Genomic DNA, 23,852 nt, shown 5'->3' with positions numbered 1-23,852 from the left:
ACCAGACTGCTCTTCCACTGGCTGCCGGAGGATGTGGCAAAGTGGTGGGGGAGAGTGTGTAAAAAAAGTGTGACTAGAAGCCAGAAATAATAAGGAGAGAGAACCTGAAGATATTTCCACATTAAAAACAGTAAACGTGTAATCTGACTAAAGTTATTTATGTTGTGTAGATATGCATAGAAAGAAGTATGGAAGAAGGGTGCTTTTTTCAGAGTAGTGGAATTTCATATTTTTACCCTTTTACCTTTTTCCTTATACTCTTCTGAATACATTAAATTTGTTTTAAAATATTTATTTTCGAATATTTGTTTTAAAATATTTTATTTCAAATATTTTATTTGTTCTAAAATATAAAAATAGTATTGCATGCTCTACTGACTGAGCCAGCCAGGTGCCCCTGAATACCTTCAATTTTTAGCAAAAAGGATTTTTATTTATATAATTGGGAAAAAATAATGCTATTTTCAATAAGCATGAAATAACATGTTTTCTAATAACCGTGCTAGAAGGCAGTATGATGGACTATATGCTCTGATTGAATAGTCTTACTCCTGGGAATTCATACTGCCGTTATTTCAGAAAGGCAGCTTACATGCATTAAGATTCTCATTGTCTCATTATCTTAAGTCATGAAAAACTAAAGAGAACCATCTCTTTTGGGTAGTTAGGTTTTCTTTAATGACGACGATGATGATAATAAATAATAGCAGCTGCTAGAGAATTTAAGAACAGGAAACATCTGTTAGCTACACCTCCGGGAATAAATTGATACAACAAGAAGTAAAGATTTAAGTCCTTAGGGATTACCCAAGAGAATAACAAAGACTAAATATAATAAACACCAGAAGAGGAAGTGGAAGACAGGTAGTGGTGGTAATAGTCACTGTACTGGTGTAAATCCTCAATGTCAGAAAAATAGTAGCTACATTCTGAACTTCTGTATTGAGTAGTGAATATATTTTGTTAACATTGGTAAACCAACAAACGTTTCCTAGTATTATGGAAGTGACTTAGAAAAGCAGCAGATTACCTGTGGAGGAGAGTTGTGTGGGAGTCTTTTCTTAAGGTCTTCTAAACATCACATGCATGCGTATCTCTGACACAACAATTTTTAAGTCATTCTTTAGGGATTTAGCTACCATTCCTGCCCTTGAAAATTTACATTATTTGAAACGATTAACACCAAGTAATAAAATTTTTACCTTATTTCCTTGTTCCACATTTAACATCCATTTCTTAGACCTATGGTTCTCAACTGGGTCCCCCCAGGAAACCTGTAGCAGTGTCACAACTGAGGGGTGTGTGTTATGTGTTGGTATCTAGTGGGTAGAAGACCGAGATGCTGCTGAAATCTTACATTTCAAAGGACCTCCACAGCAGCAGGGAGCTATTTGGCCTAAAACGTTAACAGTCCCGAGGTCGAGGAACTCCCTTATTTTATTTGTTTTTATTAAAAAAACTTTTTAAAGGGTTTATTTATTTTTGAGAGAGCGAGAGAGAGCGAGCGAGAAAGACGCTTAACCGACTGAGCCACGCAGGCACCCTGAGAATAGAGTATTTTTAGAAAGTATTTTATAGGAGTGCCTGGGTGGCTCAGTTGGTTGAGCGTCCGACTCTTAATTTCAGCTTAGGTTGTGATCCCAGGGTTGTGGGATCGAGCCGAGCCTTTCATTGAGCTCCGCACTGACAGCGTGGAGCCTGCATGGGATTTTCTCTCTTCCTCTCTCTCTGCCTTGTCTCCCCCACTCATTCTCTCTCTGAAAAAAAGAAATTAAAAAATATTTTATATCATATACACCGTACACAGAAAACAATTCTCAGGTAAATCAAAGACCTGAAGATAAAAGATAAGACCATAAAACATGTGAGTGACTTCTGGTTTCCAGTCCAACTTGAACTTGGAAGTCATTTCCATCCTCCAATAGTGAGAAAAGTTGAAGAATTTGAAATCAACAACTCTTCTTAAATCCATCAGAGAATTGAGGTCATAGGGCACAGGCCTTGAAAACTGGAAGGAGAGGTGGAGGCCTAGAATCACAGCTTACCCAGAGCAAAAGCCTTTCTAGCAGAAGCCTGCCAAATAGCCAATACTGGTAGGAACACTTACACTGTAATCAGTTAATTGACGGAGGCTTAATAGAGTTTGAAACTCCAGAGGTTCAGGTTTAGGGGGTGCCTCCATACTTTAATGAGGTTTACTTCTAGGAGCTCTAGTAGGCTCTCAGGTTTAAAAAAAATCCCCTCGTGGGGTGCCTGGGTGGCGCAGTCGGTTAAGCGTCCGACTTCAGCCAGGTCACGATCTCGCGGTCCGTGAGTTCGAGCCCCGCGTCAGGCTCTGGGCTGATGGCTCAGAGCCTGGAGCTTGCTTCCGATTCTGTGTCTCCCTCTCTCTCTGCCCCTCCCCCGTTCATGCTCTGTCTCTCTCTGTCCCAAAAATAAATAAACGTTGAAAAAAAAAAATTAAAAAAAAAAAATCCCCTCGTGCTTTAGCAGGGGGAGCGGGAAAGCAGCCATTTTGAAAAATGCCTAGAAGGTTGTGTTTACCTTGACAAAGGTCTGCTCTCAAGGGTAATTGTTTTTTCCTTCCTTCCTTCCTTCCTTCCTTCCTTCCTTCCTTCCTTCCAATTAATTAATTAATTTATTTAGAGAGCGAGTGAGCGAGCACGAGCAGGGGAGGGGCAGATAGAGAGGGAGAGAGAGAATCCCTTGCAGGCTCTGTGATGTCAGTGCAGAGCCGGACGCAAGGCTTGATCCCACCTGAGCTGAAATCAGGAGTTGGACACTTAACCAACTGAGCCAACCAGGTGCCCCTCAAAGGAAATTCTTTTTACCAGAGCCACTCCTTACCACCACATCAGTCAGGCTTCTGCATAATAACAGGGGATTACAGCTAAAAGAACTGCAAGGCTCAGACTCTTTAAGAGGGAGTCTCTAGGGGCGCCTGGGTGGCTTAGTCAGTTGGGTATCCAACTTCTGCTCAGGTCATGATCTCACAGTTTGTGGGTTTGAGCCCTGTGTTGGGCTCTGTGCTGACAGCTCAGAGCCTGGAGCCTGCTTCAGATTCTGTGTCTCCCTCTCTCTCTGCCACTCCACCGCTCACACACACTCTCTCTCTTTCTCTCTCTCTCTAAAATATAAATAAACATTAAAAAGTTTTAAAAAAAATAAAATGAAAAAAAAAAAAGAGGGCGTCTCTAGAGAAAACCAAAGCAACAACGGGAGACAAAAACAAGCACACTAGGGGACATTCTAGCATCTGATCCCAACGGGTACATCAAACAGGAAGCAGCCCATCTCACAGTCAAGATACACGTAAACCTCGCTGGAGTCTTATTTACCCCAATTGTTTTTATCCTATACGTAAAGTCCAACTTTTAACAAAAAAATTACAGAGCATACTAAAAGTCAGAAAATACAGTTGGGGGTCTCCTAGGTGGCTCAGTTAGTTGAGCGTCTGACTCTTGATTTCAGCTAGGTCTTGATCTCACCATTGTGGATGGTGCTTCACTGCTGCTTTGGGCTTCATTCTGAGCATGGACCCTGCTTAGTATTCTCTCTCTCCCCCTTTGCCCCTCTCCTCTGCTTGCTCGCTCTCTCTAAAATAAAAAATAAAAAATAAAATACAGTTGGAAGAGACAGAAAAGGCATCAGAAGCAGACTCAAATATCACAGAGATTTAGGGATAATAAAACCAGAATTTGAAATAATTAATATGCTAAGAGCTGTAACAGAAACAGTGTACAACAGCCAAGAACAGATGGGTAATGTAAGCAAAGAGATGGAAACTTTCAGAAAGAATAATGATGGGGCACCTAGTTGGCTCAGTTGGATAAGGGTCTGTCTGTTGGTTTCGGCTCTGGTCATGATCTCACAGTTCATGAGTTTGTGCCCTGTGTCTGGGCTCTCTGCTGACAGTGCAGAGCCTACTTGGATCCTGTCTCTCCCTCTCTCCCTGCCCCTCCCACACTCACATTTTTTTCTTCCTCTCTCTCAAAATAAATAAAAATGAAAGAATCAAGGAATGGTAAAAATCAAATAAACTGTAATAGAATGAAGAATACCTTTGATGAGCTTATCAGTAGACTAGACATGCCCAAGGAAAGAAAGAAGAATCTAACAGAAAAGAAATTTCCTCAGTGGAAAAGCAAAGAGAAAAAAAAGAATTAAAGTAAGGAACAGAGCACCCAAGAACTATAGGATAATTACGAAAGGTGTTACGTATGTGTATTGGGAATACGAGAAAGAGGAGAACAGGAGAAATATTTGAAGCAATAATGGGTGAGAATTTTTCAGAAATTACTATAGACACCAAATCACAGATCCAGAAAGTTCACAGACCACCAACCAGGATAAATACCAAAAAAATAAAAAAAATTAATGTGTAGGCATATCATATTCAACTGCAGAAAATTGGAGACAAAGTAAACAGGGGAAAGAACTAGGAAGAATAAAAATACCTTACAGATAGAGAATCTTAGGAGAATTATATCTGATTTCTTTTCAGAAAGAAGAGTAGAGAGGAGTGATATGTTTAAAATGTTATTAGAAAAAACATCCACCAAGCTAGAATTCTGTATTCAGCAAATTACTCTTTAAAAATAAAGGAGTAATAAAAACTTCTTCAGACAAGAATTGAGGGACATTATTTATGGTAGACCTGCTTGGCAAGAAATCTTAACAGAAGTTCCTCATAAGGAAAATTACTTAGGTGGGAAATTCAGATCTATATGAAGAAAGAAAGAATGTTAGAGAAAGAATAAATGAAGGTGAAATAAAATCTTTTGTTTTTCTTAATATATCAGATAACAGTTTATTGCAAGTAATAGCAACACTTTTAGTGATTACATTTTGGGAGAAGTAAGGTGAATGACAGCTGTACTGAAGGGATGGGCGAGAGGAGCTGGGAACACTCAGTTACAGGGTGCTTGCACTACCCGTGATTAGGTACTTGACAGTGGACTCAGAGTAGTTGTAAATTACAAACTCTAAGGCAACCGCTAAAAAAATTTTTAAATAACTATAATTGATATGTTAGAAGAGGAGAGAAAATAGAATCAGTTAAAACCAGAGGAGACAGACAAAGACTGAAAGACAAAAATAGAAACAGAGAACGTGGGCAAGAAACAAAACAAAACAAAAAATAGTTAAAACTGTGATAAATATTCAACCAGTACTATAAATGATCATTTTAAATGTGAATGACCTAAGTGTATCTGTCAAAAGACAGAATCTATCAGAGTGCATTAAAAAAACCCAACTGTATGCTGTTCATAAAAAATCCACTTAAAATGTAAAGATAGATTAAAAGTGAAGGGACAGAGAAAGATATACCAAGCTAACAGTAATCAAAAGGGAGCTGGAGTGGCTGTATTAATTTCAGACAAGGCAGTCTTTAGACCAAGGAAAATTATAAGAAATAAAAGGGGCAATACAGAATGAAAAAGGGTCAACTTTCCAAGGAGACGTAACAGTTCTTAATGTGTATGCATTTAACAACAGAGGTTCAAAATATGTGAGGCAAAAACTGATAAACTGCAAAGAGAAACGGGTGATTCTACTATTATAGCTGAGACTGCCACACCCCTCTGTCACTAATTTACAGATCTAGCAGGCTGGAAATCAACAAGGGTATATCATTGAACAGCAATATTAGTCAGCTGGATCTAATGGACAGTTACAGACTACTTCAGCAGCACGGTGTACATTTTCCCCAAGTTTGCATGAAGAATTCACCAAGATAGACCACATTCTAGGCCATACAACACATCTTAAACTTAAAGGAATAGAAATCATGTAATGTTTGCTCTGAGACCACAAAAGAGTGAAACTACAAATTAATAATGGAAATATAACTGGCAAGCTCCAAAATACCTAGAGATTAAGCAACCTCTGAGTAACACATGGGTCAGTGTGGTCTCTAGAAAAGTTAAAAAAAATTTTTTTTTAATGTTTTATTTTACTTTTGAGGGAGACAGAGGCAGAATGCGAGTGGGTTAGGGGCAGGGAGAGAGGGAGACACAGATCTGAAGCTGGATCCAGGCTCCAAGCTGTCAGCACAGAGCCCGACGCGGGGCTCGAACTCACTAGCTGTGAGATCATGACCTGAGCTGAAGTTGGACACCCAACAACTGAACCACTCAGGCTCCCCGTAAAATGTTTTTAACTTAATGAAAATAAAATGTATCAAAATTTGTGGGATGTGGCAAAAGCAGTGTGTAGGGGGAAATTCATAGCATTGAATGGCTATATTAGAAAAGAAGAAAGACTTAAAAATTAACAATCTAAGCTTCCACCTTAGAAAACTAAAAGAAGGGGCGCCTGGGTGGCTCAGTTGGTTAAGTGTCCAACTTTGGCTCAGGTCATGATCTCACGGTTTGTGGATTTGAGTCCCACATCAGGCTCTGTGTTGACAGCTTGGAGCCTGGAGCCTGCTTTGGATTCTGTGTCTCCCTCTCTCTCTGCCCTCCCCTGCTCACCCTTTGTGTGTCTCTTTCTCTCTTTCAAGAATAAATAAACATTAAAAAAAATTTAAAAAAAACTAAAAAAAAGAGCAAAGTAATTCCAAAGTAAGAAAAGAAAAAAAATAGAGCAGAAATTAGTGAAAGTGAAAATAAGAAATAAGTTTTAAAAATTCACAAAATCAAAACCTGGTCCTTAGACATACGAATAAAATTGATAAGCCTCTAGCTAGGCTAACCAAGAAAAAAAGAGAGAAAACACAAATTACTAATATCAGAAGTGAAAGATCATTTCTACTGAGTCAATGGGCATTAAAAAGATACTAAAGGAATATTATGAATAATTCTATGCCCACAAGTTTGAAAACCTAGATGAAATGGACAAATTTCTTCAAAGACACAGTCTACCAAAACTCACACAATGAGAAACATAATCTGGGTAGGCTTGCATATTTTAAAGAAATTGAATAACCAATTGACCTTCCCAAACACCAGTCATAGATGGTTTCACTGGTGCATTCTACTAAATGTTTAAGGAAGAAGTGATACCAATTCTCTGCAATCTCTTATAGGAAATAGAAGCAGATGGAATACTTCTAGCTCATTCTTGGAGGCCAGCGTTACCCTAATACTAAAATCAGACAAAAAACATTGCAATAAGAGAAAACTACAGACCAATATCTCTTATGAGCATAAATGCACAGTTCTGCAAGAAAATATTAGCAAACTAAATTCAACAGTGTGCCAAAAGAATTATTATGCACCAGGACCACGTGGATTTATTCTAAGTATGCAGGCCTGGTTCCACATTCAAAAATCACTTAGTGTAATCCGTCGCATCGATAGACTAAAGAAGAAACAGCATATGATCCTATCAGTATATGAAGAAAAAGCGTTTGGCAAAACCCAACATCCGTTTATGGTAAAAGCTCTCAATAAACCAAGAATAGAGGAGAACTTCCTCAGCTTGATAAAGAACATCCACAAAATATCTACAGCTAACATCATACTTAATGATGAGAAACCAAACGTTTTCCCACTAAGATCAGGAACAAGGCAACGATGTCCTCTCTTCTCACTGCTTTTCTACATTGCACTGGAAGTCCTGGCTAACGCAGTAAACTGACAGGTGTACAAATTGGGAAGAGAAAAAGAAAACTGTCTTCGTTCTCAGATGACATGATAGTCTATATAGAAAATCCCAGAGTCAATAACAACAACAGAAAACTCCTGGGTTATGGCAAGATATTAAGATACAATGTTAATCCACAAAAGTCCATTGCTGTCCTGTATACTAGGATGAAAAATTGGAATTTGAAATTAAAAATACAGCGCCATTAACATTAGCACCAAGAGAAAATGCTTAGATATAAAACTACACTCTGATTTAAAAAAATCAAAGAAGATCTACATTAATGGAGAGACATTCCTCTCTTAGAAGGAAGACTCAAGATCATTAAGATGTCAGTACTTAACTGTTTATTGCATGAATAAACTTGGTAGTAAATAGTTGTAAAGCAGTTTAATTTTCTTCCACTGTAAGGATTGTTTGTTGGATCTCTGTTCCCTTCCTTTGATGACAGCTTTGGCTTATCTCCTAGTTTTATGGTCACTCTTACATACTGAAAATTAAGTACAGTCTAATTTAAACGTCTGCCTTTCATCCTATTCAAAGCGTCTTCCCTTTGCCCTGATTAGGTCTGATGGAGGCTAAGGATCCGGCAGTAGGAAGGGAGTGTAATTTACGCAGTTTATTTTAAAATTACTTATCTAGGCACTCAGGAAGAGTCAAGAGGTGTGTAAGATAGTTCCTGTTGGTATTTAGTACCTTTAATGTACCTAAACTATATGTAATAAAAAGTTTAGGAGACAAATTTTATGTACCTGAAACATTTAATGGAATTCAGAGGTTGTGCTGAAATCTGGGTACTAGGAGTATCGTGGGGATTCAGGAAGAGGGGGCTTTGTGGTAGAATAGTTGTGCCTCGAATGTAGGAACCCAAAGGACAGGAGTGACAGCTGGCTCAGAGAAAGCTGTCTTTTTTTTTTTTTTTTTCAACGTTTATTTATTTTTGGGACAGAGAGAGACAGAGCATGAACGGGGGAGGGGCAGAGAGAGAGGGAGACACAGAATCGAAACAGGCTCCAGGCTCTGAGCCATCAGCCCAGAGCCCGACGCGGGGCTCGAACTCACGGACCGCGAGATCGTGACCTGGCTGAAGTCGGACGCCTAACCGACTGCGCCACCCAGGCGCCCCTAGCTGTCTTTCCTTTGTGTTTTGCTGGAGTCTGGGTCTCAGAAGGGATTTAAAGAAGTTTTTGCAGGTGACTTCTGATGTAAGAGTATGTAGAACCTGAAAAACCTCAAGAATAAGCAATAAAGTGTACTATTGTAGATGACATTAATGAGTTTGAGACTTATTGTGATAATCTTGAAAAATAGAATATTTACCCCTTGTTAAGGGTGTCAGTGTTACTTGTTTGTGGGGAAATACTATTTTACCTTTATCGAAGCACGAGTTGACAGATAACAGGGCAGTTTATTATGATGGTGCTAGTAACACTTAGAAAAGTAGACTTGTGTTTCAAAGTCGTGTTAATTGTTCTGGAGATGGAGTATTGCTAATTTTGTTTCTTACCTCTTTGAAAGGGGGTTTGTCGCATTTACAAACGAGCAACGAACATATGCAAATATATCTGAAAGGAAACTTTGAGCTGCTAGCAACAAAATATTCAGTGTGTTTTTAATCAAATAGGGTTTTATTTATTTTTGTAAAAAGTCTGGAAGAATGATGTATTGGTGCATCCTGTGGGAACCTTGAAAATATTATGCTAAGGGAAAGAAGCCTGACACAAAAAGGCACATATTATGTTTTCATTGATATGAAATATCTGGATTAGGCAAATCCATAGAAACAAAGCAGATTAGTAGTGGTAGGGGGCTGGGACATTGATGGCAGGACATGGGCTTATAGGGGTGTAGAGCATTGAGTATGATAAACACATTTATTTACTAGAACAATCTTAATACCTTTAAAAAGTCATATTATTAGTATGTGTTTGGCTTGCATTTACTTTGTCTTTTATGGTGAATTAAAGTCTCCCAACTAAAGTAGTGGTTTACATTTTTCCTTGAATATTCAGTTTTTAAAAAAGTGTGTTTTTGTGCTGTGTTTTTGGTGCGTGAAGATTCTTTCTTCATTGTGGGCTTTACTGTTGTTCATAGAATGCCCTGTTTTGTCTTACTTTACACCTTATGCCTTAAATTCATCCTTGTCTGAGAGAGGGAAAAAATGACAGTCAATTTCTTTTCTTCTTCTTCTTCTTCTTCTTCTTCTTCTTCTTCTTCTTCTTCGAGAGAACGTGTGCAGGTACACACGAGTTGGGGAGGAGTAGAGGGAGAGAGAGAGAGAGGCAGAGAGCGAGAGGCAGAGAGAATCTTAAGCAGGCTCCATGCCTAGCGTGGAGCCTGCCAGGCTCAATCCCATGACCCTGGGATCATGATCTGAGCCAAAATCAAGAGTCAGACGCTCAAGCCAGTGAACCACCCAGGAGTCCCAACAGTCAGCTTCTTTGTTAGTGTCTGCCCAGTTTGGCTCTGTTTATCCTTTTGTTTTCAGTCTTTTTAGGTTACTTTATTTTCGATATGTCTCCATCTGTGAGAGTTTTCTTTTCATAATTTGTTTCATTTACAATTATGATTTTAATGTTTCATCTTTATTATTGCTTTCATAATATTGGTGTTATCCTGTCTTTTGCTGCATAGTCTGGATTTTTCTTTGTTTTATTGTTATTTTTCTGGCTCTTAGGATTACTTGAAGAATTATAATTTTAGTTTTAGGGGCATCTGGGTGGCTCAGTCAGTTAAGCATCCAACTTTGGCTCGGGTTGTGATCTCATGGTTTGGGAATTCGAGCCCCACATCGGGCTGTGTGCTGACAGCTCAGAGCCTGGAGCCTGCTTCAGATTCTGTGTCCCTCTCTCTCTCTGCCCCTCCCCCTGCTCATGCTCTCTCTCTCAAAAATAAATAAACGTTAAAAAAATATTTACTTATTTTGAGAGAGTGAGAGCAAGTGTGTATGTGTGTGTGTGTGTGTGTGCAGGGGAGGGGCAGAGAGAGACAGGGAGAGAGGCAGAGAGAATCCCACGCAGGCTCTGTGCTGTCAGGGCAGAGCCTGACTCGGAGCTCAATTCCATGAACCAGGAGATCATGACCAGAGCCAAAATCAAGAATTGGATGCTCAACCTTGTGAGCCACTCAGGTACCCCAAGTTACCTCTTGTTTGGTTGATGGTTTTCTTTGCTTTGCAAAAGCTTTTTGTGTTGGCTTAGTCCCAATAGTTTATTTCTGCTTTTGTTTCCTTGCCTCAGGAGACGTATCCATAAATATGTTGTTAAGGTTGATGTCCAGCCTTTTCTTTTAGGATTTGTATGATTTCAGGTCTCATATTTAGGTCTTTGATCCATTTTGAGTTTATTTTTGTGTATGGTGTTAAGAAAATTGTCCAGTTTCATTCTTTTGCATGTAGTTGTCCAGTTTTTCCAGCAGCATTCATTGAAAAGACTGTCTTTTCCCCGTTGTATATTCCTGCCTCTTTTGTTATAGATTAATTAACCGTATAGGTGAAGGTTTATTTCTGGCCTCTCTGTTCTGTTCCATTGACCTGTGTGTCTGTTTTTGTGCCAGTGCCATAGTGTTTTGATTATTTTAGCTTGTAGTACATTTTGAAATCTGGGATTGTGATACCTCCAGCTTTGTTCTTCTTTCTCAAGATTGCTTTAGTTATTCAAGGTCTTTTGTGGTTTCCTACAGATTTTAGGATTATTTGTTCTAGTTACGGGAAAAATTCTATTGGTATTTTGATAGGGATTGCAATGCATCTGTAGACGGCTTTAGTATGGACATTTAGTAATATTTTTCCAGTCCATGAGCATGGTATATCTTTCCATTTGTTTGTGTCATCTTTAATTAATTTCATGAATGTCTTATAGTTTTTGGAATATAGGTCTTTCATATCCTTGGCAAAATTTATTCCTAGTATTTTATTATTTTTGGTGCAATTGTAAACAGGATTGTTACTTTCGTTTCTTTTTCTGTTACTTTGTTATCAGTGTATAGAAATGCAACAGTTTTAATTTTGTATCCTGCAACTTTACCGAATTCATCATCAGTTTTAATAGTTTTTGGTAGAATTTTTAGGGTTTAGGGTTTTTAGTTATTGTATCATATCATCTTCAAAGAGTAAGTTTTACTTCTTCCTTAGCAATTTGGATGCCTTTTATTTCTTTTTCTTGCCTGATTGCTGCCGCTAAGACTTCCAGTACTTTGTTGAGGGGAGAGTGAACATCCTTGCCTTGTTCCTGATCATAGAGAAAGAACTTTCAGTTTTATGCCATTGAATATGATGTTAGCTGTAGATTTTTCATATGTGACCTTTATTACATTGAGGTATGTTCCCTCTAAACTCACTTTGTTGAGTGTTTTTATCATGAATGGATGTTGTATTTTGTCACTTGCTTTTTTGCATCTATTGACATGATCATATGGGTTTTTTTTTTTTATCCTTCCTGTGAATAGTGAACCACCTTTGAATCTCTGGAATAAATCACACTTGATCATGGTGAATGATTTTTTTTTTTTTTAATTTTTTTTTTTTTCAACGTTTATTTATTTTTGGGACAGAGAGAGACAGAGCATGAACGGGGGAGGGGCAGAGAGAGAGGGAGACACAGAATCGGAAACAGGCTCCAGGCTCTGAGCCATCAGCCCAGAGCCCGACGCGGGGCTCGAACTCACGGACCGCGAGATCGTGACCTGGCTGAAGTCGGACGCTCAACCGACTGCGCCACCCAGGCGCCCCGTGTCTTTTATAATCTTAACAAAGATGTGCGACAAATGTAAATGATCTGTCAATTTTTTTTCAGATATGTTTCCTTCTTTTTGCCGTTCTCTACGTTGTTTCCTACTTCATCATTACGAGATACAAGAGAAAATCAGGTAAGTGGAAACACTGTAATTAAAACTTAGATTATCATGCCAACTGATGTATGGTATTTGGCCTGTGCGGTGCCCGCCCGCATGGTGGTGTCTGTATTTAGTACAGCCGCAATCATTCCACCCAGTTGCCTGGTCCCGAGGGCACTGACGGTACGGCCAGGGAATCTGCCCACTTGCGGGGTGGTCACCTTCTTAGACCCGAGCCCTTGTTTACCACTGTTCTTACGTCCGACTAAGATTAGTGTGTGGCTCTTCAGCATCTGGGAAATTCTAGAGTTTGTGAGGATATATGGGTCCTTGTGACTGGCTCTGACTTTGAACATGCATATCCCCATCCCATCCTTTCTCTGACTGCTGGACTATCTTTACCTTCTCTAGTTAATTTCACAGGTTCTGTGCCGGGGTTTTGTAAGGACCAAAGCAGTTGCCTAGCTGCCTTCTAGTAAATCTCAGCTGCTTCCTGTAGATCACAGGATTTTCCACCTGTGATGCTGGGCTGATTGTAGTGCCATATACATACTTAAGGATTCAGTATATTTAATACTCTTTCTGTCATAATATTAAACTAATTAGAGTTTTGAAAGCAATTGGGAAATAGTGCTTGCTCTAGTGTTTTAGTTTGACTCTATGATTACACTAAAATACTTCTTGGAGTCTGTAATTTTTCAAAAATTTGAAGACCTGCAGATTCAACACAGTATTTTAACTATTAAAAATTTTTTTTAACGTTTATTTAGTTTTGAGAGACAGCATGAGCAGAGAGAACAGCATGAGCAGGGGAGGGGCAGAGAGACAGAGGGAGACACAGAATCTGAAAAAGGCTCCAGGCTCTGAGCTGTCAGCACAGAGCCCAACATGGGGCTCGAACCCATGAACCGTGAGATCACGACCTGAGCTGAAGTCGGATGCTTAACTGACTGAGCCACCCAGATGCCCCAATATCTTAACTATTTTTCAGATATTTTGGCATCAGGTTTTAATGATTGTGGACACAGAAGGAGGGGGAGAGAGAGTAAATGAATATAAGTGCACTGTTTAGGGGAAATTAGGAGATGATGAACAGAAAAGTTGGAGATTTATTAGATGATTTTTAGAGTAATGGCAGGGAGGGGTGATGGGTACCCTGGCCATAGCCGATTGTGAGGAGAAGAAACGAAATGGTTATGAAGCTATTAAAACATCCTTCAGTAGTTGATGGTTGATTGAGTGTGGACACAACAGTATAAAAATTAATTGTGACTATATTATTTTATGGTCCTTTTGGTTGTGAAGTTATTTTGGGCAGCGTGTAATTAAGAATGGAGATTGGACTAAGAGAATGGCTCAAATGTGCCATTGACACTGGAGCAGCTGGACACTCGTGATTCCAGAGACTTACGTAGAGAGCCTTTGAGGACAACCCCAGTTAGGTATCGAGGAGAAGGAGGGGCAGGGGTGTTATGTAGTATTCTTGTAATTGGATCATACTGTCTTTAGCTGGTAAGTTTACGTGGGATGACAAAGAGGGTTGACGGCCATGAGAGAGAGGGAGAGGGAGAGGGAGAGGGAGGTGGGTGAGCTTTGGGCCAGGGGGCATCTGCTACTTGGAAAAGATACAGAACTTGATACTTTTCTGTCTGTAACTTGAACAATAGTTACGAAGCATTGGGGCAGTGGTCTCTAAGTGGTTTAGAATGGTCCAAGAGAATCTTCATTATTACCACTAATGATGACAAGCTCAAAATATAGAAAAGTACATGTTCTCAAATTCTGAATTCTAATTTTATAATAAAAGTTTTTGTTGGGTATTATCAACCAAAACATTTCATTCATTAGCAGCTACAGTTTCACTTACGTTATATGACAATGAACTTGATGGTGGTCCTAATGTTCTACTAAATTTTAGTTTCTTGAGCACTAAATATTTGGAAGATTTTAATTTGTATAGAGTATTTTTGTTAATCAGGATTCTGGTTAATCAAAACACTCTTCTCTAGCTGGATTCTATCCTATGTGATTTTTTTTTTTTTTAAATTTTTTTTTTTTTCAACGTTTATTTATTTTTGGGACAGAGAGAGACAGAGCATGAACGGGGGAGGGGCAGAGAGAGAGGGAGACACAGAATCGGAAACAGGCTCCAGGCTCCGAGCCATCCGCCCAGAGCCCGACGCGGGGCTCGAACCCACGGACCGCGAGATCGTGACCTGGCTGAAGTCGGACGCTTAACCGACTGCGCCACCCAGGCGCCCCTATCCTATGTGATTGAATGAGCTTTGAATTTGGATCCATGCTGAAATGAACAGCTGCTTTTTAAAAATCGTTTCTGCTCAATAATCACTTTAAGTTTCTATTTTGTTTATAGTTTCTGATAAATGAAACGTTGTATTGAAGATAAAAACTTAACACCTTACACATTTTTACAGATGAACAAGAAGATGAAGACGCCATAGTCAACAGGATTTCGTATGTATTTTAAAATTCATTTGTTCTGTTTCTGATTCTGAAGTCATAAAGTTTCCAAATTTAATTCACACTTTTGGGCATAAATGTGGAAAAAAATTCACCTAATGTATTACAATGCTTCTTCTCCATATTAACCCTGCCCTTGGAAGCACGCATAAACAAATATACAATTGATTCTTGAACACTGGGGGGTTAGGGGTGCTGGCCCCGTGCAGTTGGAAATCCGTGAATAATTTTTGACTCCCCCAAAACTTAACTACTAACAGCCTGCTGTCTTACTCATAACATAAACAGATGATTAACGTGTGTTTTGTGTGTTATGTGTGTTACATACTGTATTCTAACAAGTGAGCTAGAGAAAAGAAAATGTTATTAAGAAAATCATAAGGAAAAGACATTTACAGTACTGTCCTATATTTATTAAAAAAAATCACTTATAAGTGGACCCATGTGTTTCTAATCCATGTTGTTCAAGAATCAACTGTACGTGGATAATTGAGGATTGTCTCCAGTTAAAATTTGCTGGCTTGAGGAACCGACAGTTTTACCTTCAGAGGTTCTAACCTGGAAATGGGCGTATGGCTGGGAAAATTGCTGGGCCACAGGAAAGAAGACTCGGGCTGTTTGGTCTGCGGAGAAGACTGTGACAGTCTTGGAATAGGGAGCAGGTGCCTGTTCCGGTTAATTGAACACTTACTGGCTGTGAGCAGGGAGATGGGCTCAGGTGGTGCTTTAGGCTCCGTACAGCTCTCTTCCTGCGTCTGTTTGCTGCTGCTGTTATTGACGAACCCTTTCATGTTTTTGAGGCATCAAACTGGATGGAGGGCAGTAAGTTTCTTTCTGTCACATTTTGCTTGATTAAAATTTGAAATCACACGGCTGCAGCTACATAGGAGAGTATCTTATTCTAATTCTTTTTTATTGATACTTGAAACACTTTTGGCATAGTTTTGAATTTATAGAAAAGTTAGAAATATGAAAAAGAGCCTCCCCCCACACCCCAAACCGTTTGAGAAGTTGCTGACTTGGTTCTTCATTTCCTTGGGATACTTTTGTAAAATTTTTTTTTTTTTCTTCAACATTTATTTATTTTTTGGGACAGAGAGAGACAGAGCATGAACGGGGGAGGGGCAGAGAGAGAGGGAGACACAGAATCGGAAACAGGCTCCAGGCTCTGAGCCATCAGCCCAGAGCCCGACGCGGGGCTCGAACTCACGGACTGCGAGATCGTGACCTGGCTGAAGTCGGACGCTTAACCGACTGCGCCACCCAGGCGCCCCTCCTTGGGATACTTTTGTATATAATTCCTATAAACAGTGCGTTCTCCTGTGTACCTACCATACAACTATCAAAACAATGAAATTGATACAGTACCACTCTTGCCCCATTCAGATTTCCCAGTTGTCCAGTAATGTTCTGTGTTGCAAAAGCACCGTGTTTGGAATCCACACTGCACGTAGTTGTCCTGTCCCCACCTCTTCAGTATTTCCTTGACTTCCCTGACCTTGATACTTTTGAAGATCACAGGCCAGTTGTTTGGATTTGTTTTTTCATGATTAATATCAGGTTATTCATCTGTTGCTGGGGCAGGGGGAGGTGAGTAGGAGGGAGGAGGAGAGAGAGAGACCACATGTACTCGTACTCACATACACAGGTACTCTCAGGTATGCTGGAATAGTACTCCGCCATAAAAAGGAGTAAAGTACGGACGCATAGTGCAGCATGTGGGACCTCGAAGACATCATGCTAAGTGAAGAAAGGCAGACACAAAAGGCCACAGAATGTATGATTCCGTGTATGAGAAGTAGCCAGAATAGGTAAATCCATCAGTATCATATGTATGGTTACCGGGGTTGGAGGGGAGGGCAGAATGGAGAGAAATTGCTTAATGAATACAGAGTGTTTTTAGGGGTGATGAAAATGTGGGACTAGAAAGAGGTGGTGGTTGCACAACACTGTGAATACATTGAATCCTACTAAATTGTAAGTTTCAAATGGTTAATTTTATGTTATGTGAATTTCGCTTCAGTAAAAAATATTTCCAACTAGTAAGTGACTTGAATAGGGCTGATTTGATTCATAACTGAACAGTGAATATAAACGGACCCTGCGTTACTAGACGTGGTAATTTAAATGATTTTAAATGCCCTAGGGAAAACACCTGTAACTTTATACTGGGGATTCTTGCTCTGTGGGTTTAAAACTTAGGCCCATAACTTGATTTATATTTACAGGATTGGGGGTCTTAGTTTTATTCCTAACATCATGACATTTGTGAAAATTCTTAAGTGACTCATTATTTTTCTCTGTCTAAATTACGGCTCCCGTAAAAACAGCGTAGATCACTTACCTCAGGAAGCTACAGCGAATCACAGACCGAGTAAAGGCAAGGATTCTGTCCCAGGCGAAGGAGCTGTGACATGGGTACCACTCTCCTCTCGTGTCGTCTGCGCTCCATTTTTGGTGGCAGATCTGCGCGCATGCATTTGTGGCTCAGTAATTCCTCATCAGGCCAGAACACACACTTCGGCTTTCCCCTTGGCTGCACTTCGTCTCCTTGTGCGGAGGCTCAGGAGCTCTGCGCTCTTCACCGCGCTCCTCCCAGCTCTGCTGTGGCCGCTGTGTGTCTGGGGCTTTGGGTTCTCCCCGCGGGCAGTGCCCGTGTCATGTGACTGGAGCAGACCTGCCCTTCCTGCAGGCCGACGGGTGTGCACTGACAGTAAAGACTGGACAGAGCCAGGGCCGGTCCGGTCCCTGACCCCTCCTCCCAACGACCTCTTGGGCTTCCGCTGTCTTTTGTTTTCTTGCTTCCAGACGGAATGAGTGAGCGTGGAGGAGGAAGGCAGATCCGGGTTCAGATTCTGAACTCAGGATCGACTTGAGTCCAGAAGAGACTGAGAAACAAGGATTTGTTTTCTCTGTGTGAAGGAGAGTTGCCGCTTCACTCTCGTGCCGTGGTGTGGATTAAAACACCCGCGACACAGTCGCGAGTCGGTGCTCGGTGCGCAGTCTGTGGGAGCTCAGCCTCCCTTCTCTCCACCATCTTGCTTTGCCTCGCGGCCTCCACCAAAGAGGAGGTGGAAGGCAAGGCCTGCCTGCGAGGAGCCAACAGAAGTCCTCAGGTCCTAAAAGAGGAACCCGAAAAGAGCTCAGACGAGTTCTGAAGTGTGACCGGCAGCCCCGGGGGCCGTGGCAGCAGGGTCCCCACGGCGGCCTCAACTCTCCCGTGAGCACGGAAAGCCTGTTCCCTGGGCTTTCTCACCTCCCTTTACACCCACCTTTGCTTTCTCCTTTACCCTGTGTTCTGTTCTCTATTTGTACCTACTCACGCCCCCAAAGTAACTATGCAACCAAAAGTTCCATTTTCTGAGAGCTGCTGTCAGCTAGTTATTTGATTTGATTTAGAATAAAGTAATTGATATAAAAATAGAATGCCTAACGGCTGAAACTTTTGTGAGCCTCTGCAGGTGAGCGAAGGGCCTCCATGTAGGAGGTGGGCCTAGCACGAGGCGCCAGAGCCCAGGGTGGGGGGTGACCTGGCGTGGGCTCTCAGGGTCTGAGAGGAGGGAGGGCGTTTTCCCTGTGGAGGGAAATCCTGACAGGGGTGTCATTTCGAGGGGTGATGAGGAGCACCCACGTGTGTTCAGGGGTGCTCTGTCACGGGGTCAGCGCCCTGGCAGTGTGGCAGAACTGAGGAGGGTGAGGAGGGTGTCCCCGGAGGGATGGCCTGGCATGGGTGTCAGAGGTCAGTGGGAGGGAGGCAGGACAGTCCAGAATGGGGACTCACCAGAGCAGGAGGGCGCCTCTGCATGGGGTGGGGGTGCCAGATTGCGTCCACGGCATTGGTCCATCAAGGGTAACGGAAACCATTTGCGGTTAGGGGAGAGGGAGCGAAAATGAACAGAGTTGTTGCGTTGCAGTTGAGAGTATCAGTGTGGATTCATGGTTTTCGGCATAGAGTTATTGAGCCAGATCTAGACGTAAAGGTGGGTTCACGTAAGTGTGTAAATGCACAGATATGCGTGGTGCCTCAGCCTGTTCACTGAGAGCGCAGCACCGCGGTAGCAGTGAGTATATTTAGCACCCAGATCCTCACTGCTAAGTGTGATTTTCCGCTGACAGGAGCCAGGGCTCCCTGAGGGAGAAGCTGACTGCAGGGCTGGGGCAGGGAGGAGTTCAAGGCTCGTTTCGTGCACGTGGTGCTGCCAGAATGCAAGGAAGGGCCCCAAGATCCGTGCTGGAAAGACAGGTCAAAAGGACCTGGAAGCCTTCGAGGGCTTTCACATCGGTCAGGGACACTCTGCGCGTCAAGATAATGATTGTAATGGATCCCACACAGGATAAAATAGAACAATCTTGGGTTCATACTGTTCAGAATCAGTAAATGAATAAATTGACAAGGAACAGGATATTTTTCCTAGTTTCTAACTTAGCTTCCCACAAAATACGAATTAAAAGGGAAAAGAATAACGTTAGGGCGGACAGCCCTGGCAGGTGGTATCCTGACCAGTGATCGGGCAGAACGTGACCACAGTGGGGCAGGCAGGAGTTCTGGGCCACCTGGTAGCCTGCAGAGAGAAGTGTGGAGCGTGGCTTCTGTGATGCTCCTGGCTCCTGGAGTTGAAGATGAGAGGGGTCCAAAGCCGAGCTGCTAATCCCCCCCGGCTCCAGCTTCAGCCTTCTCTGTCATAGTTGGGACCAGCTCCACCTTCCCGTTCTCAGACTAAACACCCAGAGTCAGCCTTGAGCCCTCCCTCTCAGCCCTCCCTCACCCCCCAGGAAGTCCTGTCTGTTCTGTCCTCAGAATCTGCTCCCTGCAGAAGGCGACGTTTCTGAAGCTGTACTCTAACCTGAGGGACGCTTCTGTAGGGTCTGTAAGCTGTGACCACTGCTGCCCTTTTTTGACTCGATAGGGACCCCTTGCCAGCGGTTACCTGCACTGCCTCAGCCTTTTCTGAGTAGCTCTGGTCCCGCTGCTCACGGATCGCAGCGTCTTGTCTGTATGTCCAGAGCCCAGTCACAGGACCTGCAGTGCAGTAGATTGAGGACGTGTTTTGTGGAGAGTTGGCATCATTGTTATGGTGACCATACATTCAGCATTTTCCGGATCACTCATGATTTCAAATACTGTACCTATTTGCATTCATAAGCTTACTTTTTTGTCGGATTACAGGTCCTGGTTTCTGATTTGGAAACTGTGGTTGGTCTTCTTGCTGGGTACGTGGTGGGTGTCATGTGAGCTGAGAGAAGTGAGGAGGGTGGTGCTGAGGGTGCTTCATAGGGCACGTGACACAAAGGGGACCCTGGGGGCAGAGCTGACTGCGCCCAGGGACACGGAGCCATGAAATACATGGTCTCTTGGGGTGCGAGAAGGCCAGGTACCTCCCACTGTAGGTGGGACTGTGTTGTGGAACACACTGGAATAGCTGTGCGGGACCTGGCATGTGGAGATTGTGGGTTGACCTGATTTGTAGCATTGGAAGGAAGAAATGCTGGCGGTCAGGGCAGCTTCCTCACTTGACTTGCGAGGACAGAACCAAAGACGCACGCTTCCGGTCACTGGCTGGCCGTTGCCAGAGCTGGCAGTGGACTGGGATGGAGACTTTTCCAGTGCTTTCCCCGGGAAACATGCCCACTCGGCCAAACAGCTTGTGAGACTTCTGTGTCTGATTTGTCTGTGCTGTGTTTTTGGTACGTGTCACATGGTCTGCATTTAAACACTTACCGGCCATTTACTGAACGGAGGTTTCCGGGTCGTTTTGCCTTTGAAGTAGGAAAGCACTTCTGCTTGTGGCCACAAGATGGCGTGGGCCTCAGTTCTTCGAGTAGGTGTGTTATTAGGAACGTTCAGCATGACTTTTTCTTAAATCTTCGTAGGTTTGTTTTCACATTTTCCTATATTGACTTTAAAGGGATGGATATTAAATTAAGGTTCCATCTCTAATGTTGGTGAGGTTATCTTTTCTTTTGCCTTGTTGGTTTTAAAAAATCTTTAGATAAAAAATGTTAAGCATCTCGGGCATGTATAACTGCGAAAGTGAAAGCCCCTTAGAATCCTCCTATTCTATGGGATTGTTATATATTATGCTAGGGTTTTTTTGTATCTCTGTTTTCCTGTGTGTATATATGTGTTTTTTGAGAGGGCTGGTGTGGGGGAAGCATGTTTTTTATTTATTTTTCATGCTTTTTCAGTTTTTTTTTAAATTTATTTTAGACATCTTTCTATATTAGGACATATTAGCAACATCTTATTTTTAAAAATGACAAAATAGCGTTTTAAATATCTTTAATAGTAGAATACTGTTTAATAGTTCCCTACTATTTACTAGTATCACTTATTTTGCCTTTACTCATTTTAAGAGGTAGCTGACCATTGGCTTTGTAAGTTTTTTTCTCTTGAAATAGCCATTTTGGACCGATTTGTTTTTCATACTGTCTTCACAAGTAGTTTTTCGCCTGAGTCAGTGTTTGCATTGCTTTATGATCTATTTGCCAAAGTTGTTAATTTAACGCCATCGTGAAATAAATATTTAAATTTAAAGAAGGAAAGAGTCTATAGCATATTCTTTGTAAAATGTACGAAGTACTCTGTCTTCGCTGTGTGAATCTTTTAGGGCCTGCTCGTTCAAGTTCACGGGCTTCTCACGGGGTGAGGCGTTGTGGAGTGTGTCTAATTGAGCATCTCCAGTCACACAGCATCGTTGGTCTCCTGGTCTCCCAACTACATACACTTAGTGAACACTTCTCCCAACTACACTTAGTGAAATTCTCATGTAACTTTTTGGATTAAGAGATGTAAGAGTTTTCATCCTTTTTGAATTTGTACCATATTCCTTGCCTTTTCCAGTCGCTGGTGACAGCCGTCTCTTCTCTTCCAGGTTGTGTTTGAGCACGTTCACGCTGGCGGTGTCGGCCGGGGCGGTTTTGCTTTTACCCTTCTCCATAATCAGCAACGAGATCCTGCTCTCCTTTCCTCACAACTACTACATTCAGTGGCTGAATGGCTCCCTGATTCATGGTCAGTATATATTGCTCATTATAATCACAATGAATGTTTTCGTTTTTTTACTGCCCTGTAGTTTTCGATTTGCCTTGTCTTAATTTGCTGCCTAATTTGCATCTGCCTCCAATAAACCACGAGTCCCTCATAAAATCAGAAAACCAGATTTTACTTACTATTCCTATTCTTAGTTGTGAAAGGCTTTTCTGTTTTACTTAGTCAAGAAGCAGTGTTTATACTTAACAATGATTTTTCCCAACGTTTTTTTTTTTATTTTTGGGACAGAGAGAGACAGAGCATGAACGGGGGAGGGGCAGAGAGAGAGGGAGACACAGAATCGGAAACAGGCTCCAGGCTCCGAGCCATCAGCCCAGAGCCTGACGCGGGGCTCGAACTCCCGGACTGGGAGATCGTGACCTGACTGAAGTCGGACGCTTAACCGACTGCGCCACCCAGGCGCCCCAAACAATGATTTTGATAAGTATTCATTTAAGTATTTATTCAAAACTGTTTTTAATTTAATTTCATTTTTTACTTTTATTTATTTTAGAGAGAGAGAGTGAGTTGGGAAGGCGGGTGGGGAGAGAGAGAGAGGGAGAAGGAGAGGGAGAGGGAGAGGGAAAGAGAGGATGAATCCCAAGTAGGCTCCGTGCTCAGCACAGAGCCCGTTGTGGGGCTTGATCTCACAAACCTCAGATCATGACCTGAGCCAAAATCGAGTCAGATGCTTAACCGACTGAGTTGCCCAGGTGCCCCAATTTAAATATTTAGCAAGAGAATTCTGGTTTATTTGGGTATGTGAAAAGAACTCAGCCTCCATTTGAGACCAAAATAGTAACCATAGTTTTCTACTTTAATTTCCTGTTAGTAACGTTTGTCGTTTAAAAATGTATAACAGAAGGGGGAAAACTTTTTTGTCAGTATAGGCTTTAAAATTAATGGTTAAAAATGGTTAAAAAATGACTTACTGGGGCACCTGGGTGGCTCAGTTAGTTAAGCATCCGGCTTCAGCTCAGGTCATGATCTCACGGTTTGTGAGTTCGAGCCCCGTGTTGGGCTCTGTGCTGACAGCTCGGAGCCTGGAGCCTGCTTCGGATTCTGTGTCTCCCTCTGTCTCTGCCCCTCCCCTGTTCGTGCTCTGTCTCTCTCTCTGTCTCTCAAAAATAAACTTTAAAAAAGGAAAAGGGACTGACTTACGATGGGCAACATAGTATATTGCTTGGAGGCCAAATATACCTGCTTTCCAGTCTTGACTCTTCCATCTTCTAGAAATTTTTAGTGAAGTAAGATATTTTAATTTTAATTTATAAAATATATTAAAAGATCTAATACATAGATCTTTTTTATGTTTCATTGCCCTTCCCCCTTTTTTTCATACTGTGATTTCTTTATGTGTGAAACCCATCAACTTTTTAAGTGTTTTATTTATTTATTTATTTTTTGAGGAAGGAGAGTGTTCACACATGAGTTGGGGAGGGGCAGAGAGAGAGGGAGAGAGAATCCCAAACTGGTTCTGTGCTGTTAGTGCAGAGCCTGATGCGGGGCTCAATCGCACGAACTGCGAGATCATGACCTGAGCCGAAATCAAGGGCCAGATGCTCAACTGACTGAGCCACCCCAAAACACATCAGCCTTTTCTTAGATTTTTGTAAATGTGTTCTAGTTATTTTACTTTTTAACTTCATTTGCTTTTTAGATTGATGGAATTATTAACATTTTTATATTGTCCAGTCTTTTGTCTTCCCTTTGGTCTAATTGTTTTGTGTTTAGAAGATCCTTTCCCTCCCTGAGATGTGACAAATACTGTCTCCCCCCGCTCCCATTTTCTAAACATGATTTTGTTTATGCTTAACTGTTTAATTCATTTGGAGTTTATACAGACAACTCCCATTTCTCTTACCCCTTTGTGTTGAAAGAAATGACTACATTTGCTGTAGAATATTTGGAAGCCAAA

At 41.6% G+C, this 23,852-nt stretch overlaps 1 protein-coding gene across 3 annotated transcripts in view; it reads left to right on the top strand.

Annotated features, from left to right (window-relative positions):
* LMBR1 (limb development membrane protein 1) overlaps window positions 1-23,852 on the top strand; it is a 149,153-nt gene that overhangs the window by 14,346 nt on the left and 110,955 nt on the right. For all 3 annotated transcript variants that reach the window (XR_006965012.1, XM_047095295.1, XM_047095294.1), the window contains exons 2-4: window positions 12,384-12,456; window positions 14,859-14,898; window positions 21,777-21,916. Coding sequence is in view for 2 of the 3 variants with exons in the window: in XM_047095295.1 (XP_046951251.1) it covers window positions 12,384-12,456; window positions 14,859-14,898; window positions 21,777-21,916 (253 nt within the window). In the remaining variant the exon portion in view is untranslated. The remainder of the gene's footprint in view (window positions 1-12,383; window positions 12,457-14,858; window positions 14,899-21,776; window positions 21,917-23,852) is intronic.

This window comes from Lynx rufus, unplaced genomic scaffold (assembly GCF_022079265.1).
Source record: "Lynx rufus isolate CCGP_SWC_20201006 ecotype Redwood Valley unplaced genomic scaffold, mLynRuf1.p SCAF_4, whole genome shotgun sequence".
Classification (NCBI taxonomy): Eukaryota; Metazoa; Chordata; class Mammalia; order Carnivora; family Felidae; genus Lynx; species Lynx rufus.
The sequence above is the reverse complement of the archived record's forward strand: the minus strand, read 5'-3'. Positions and strand labels throughout refer to the sequence as shown.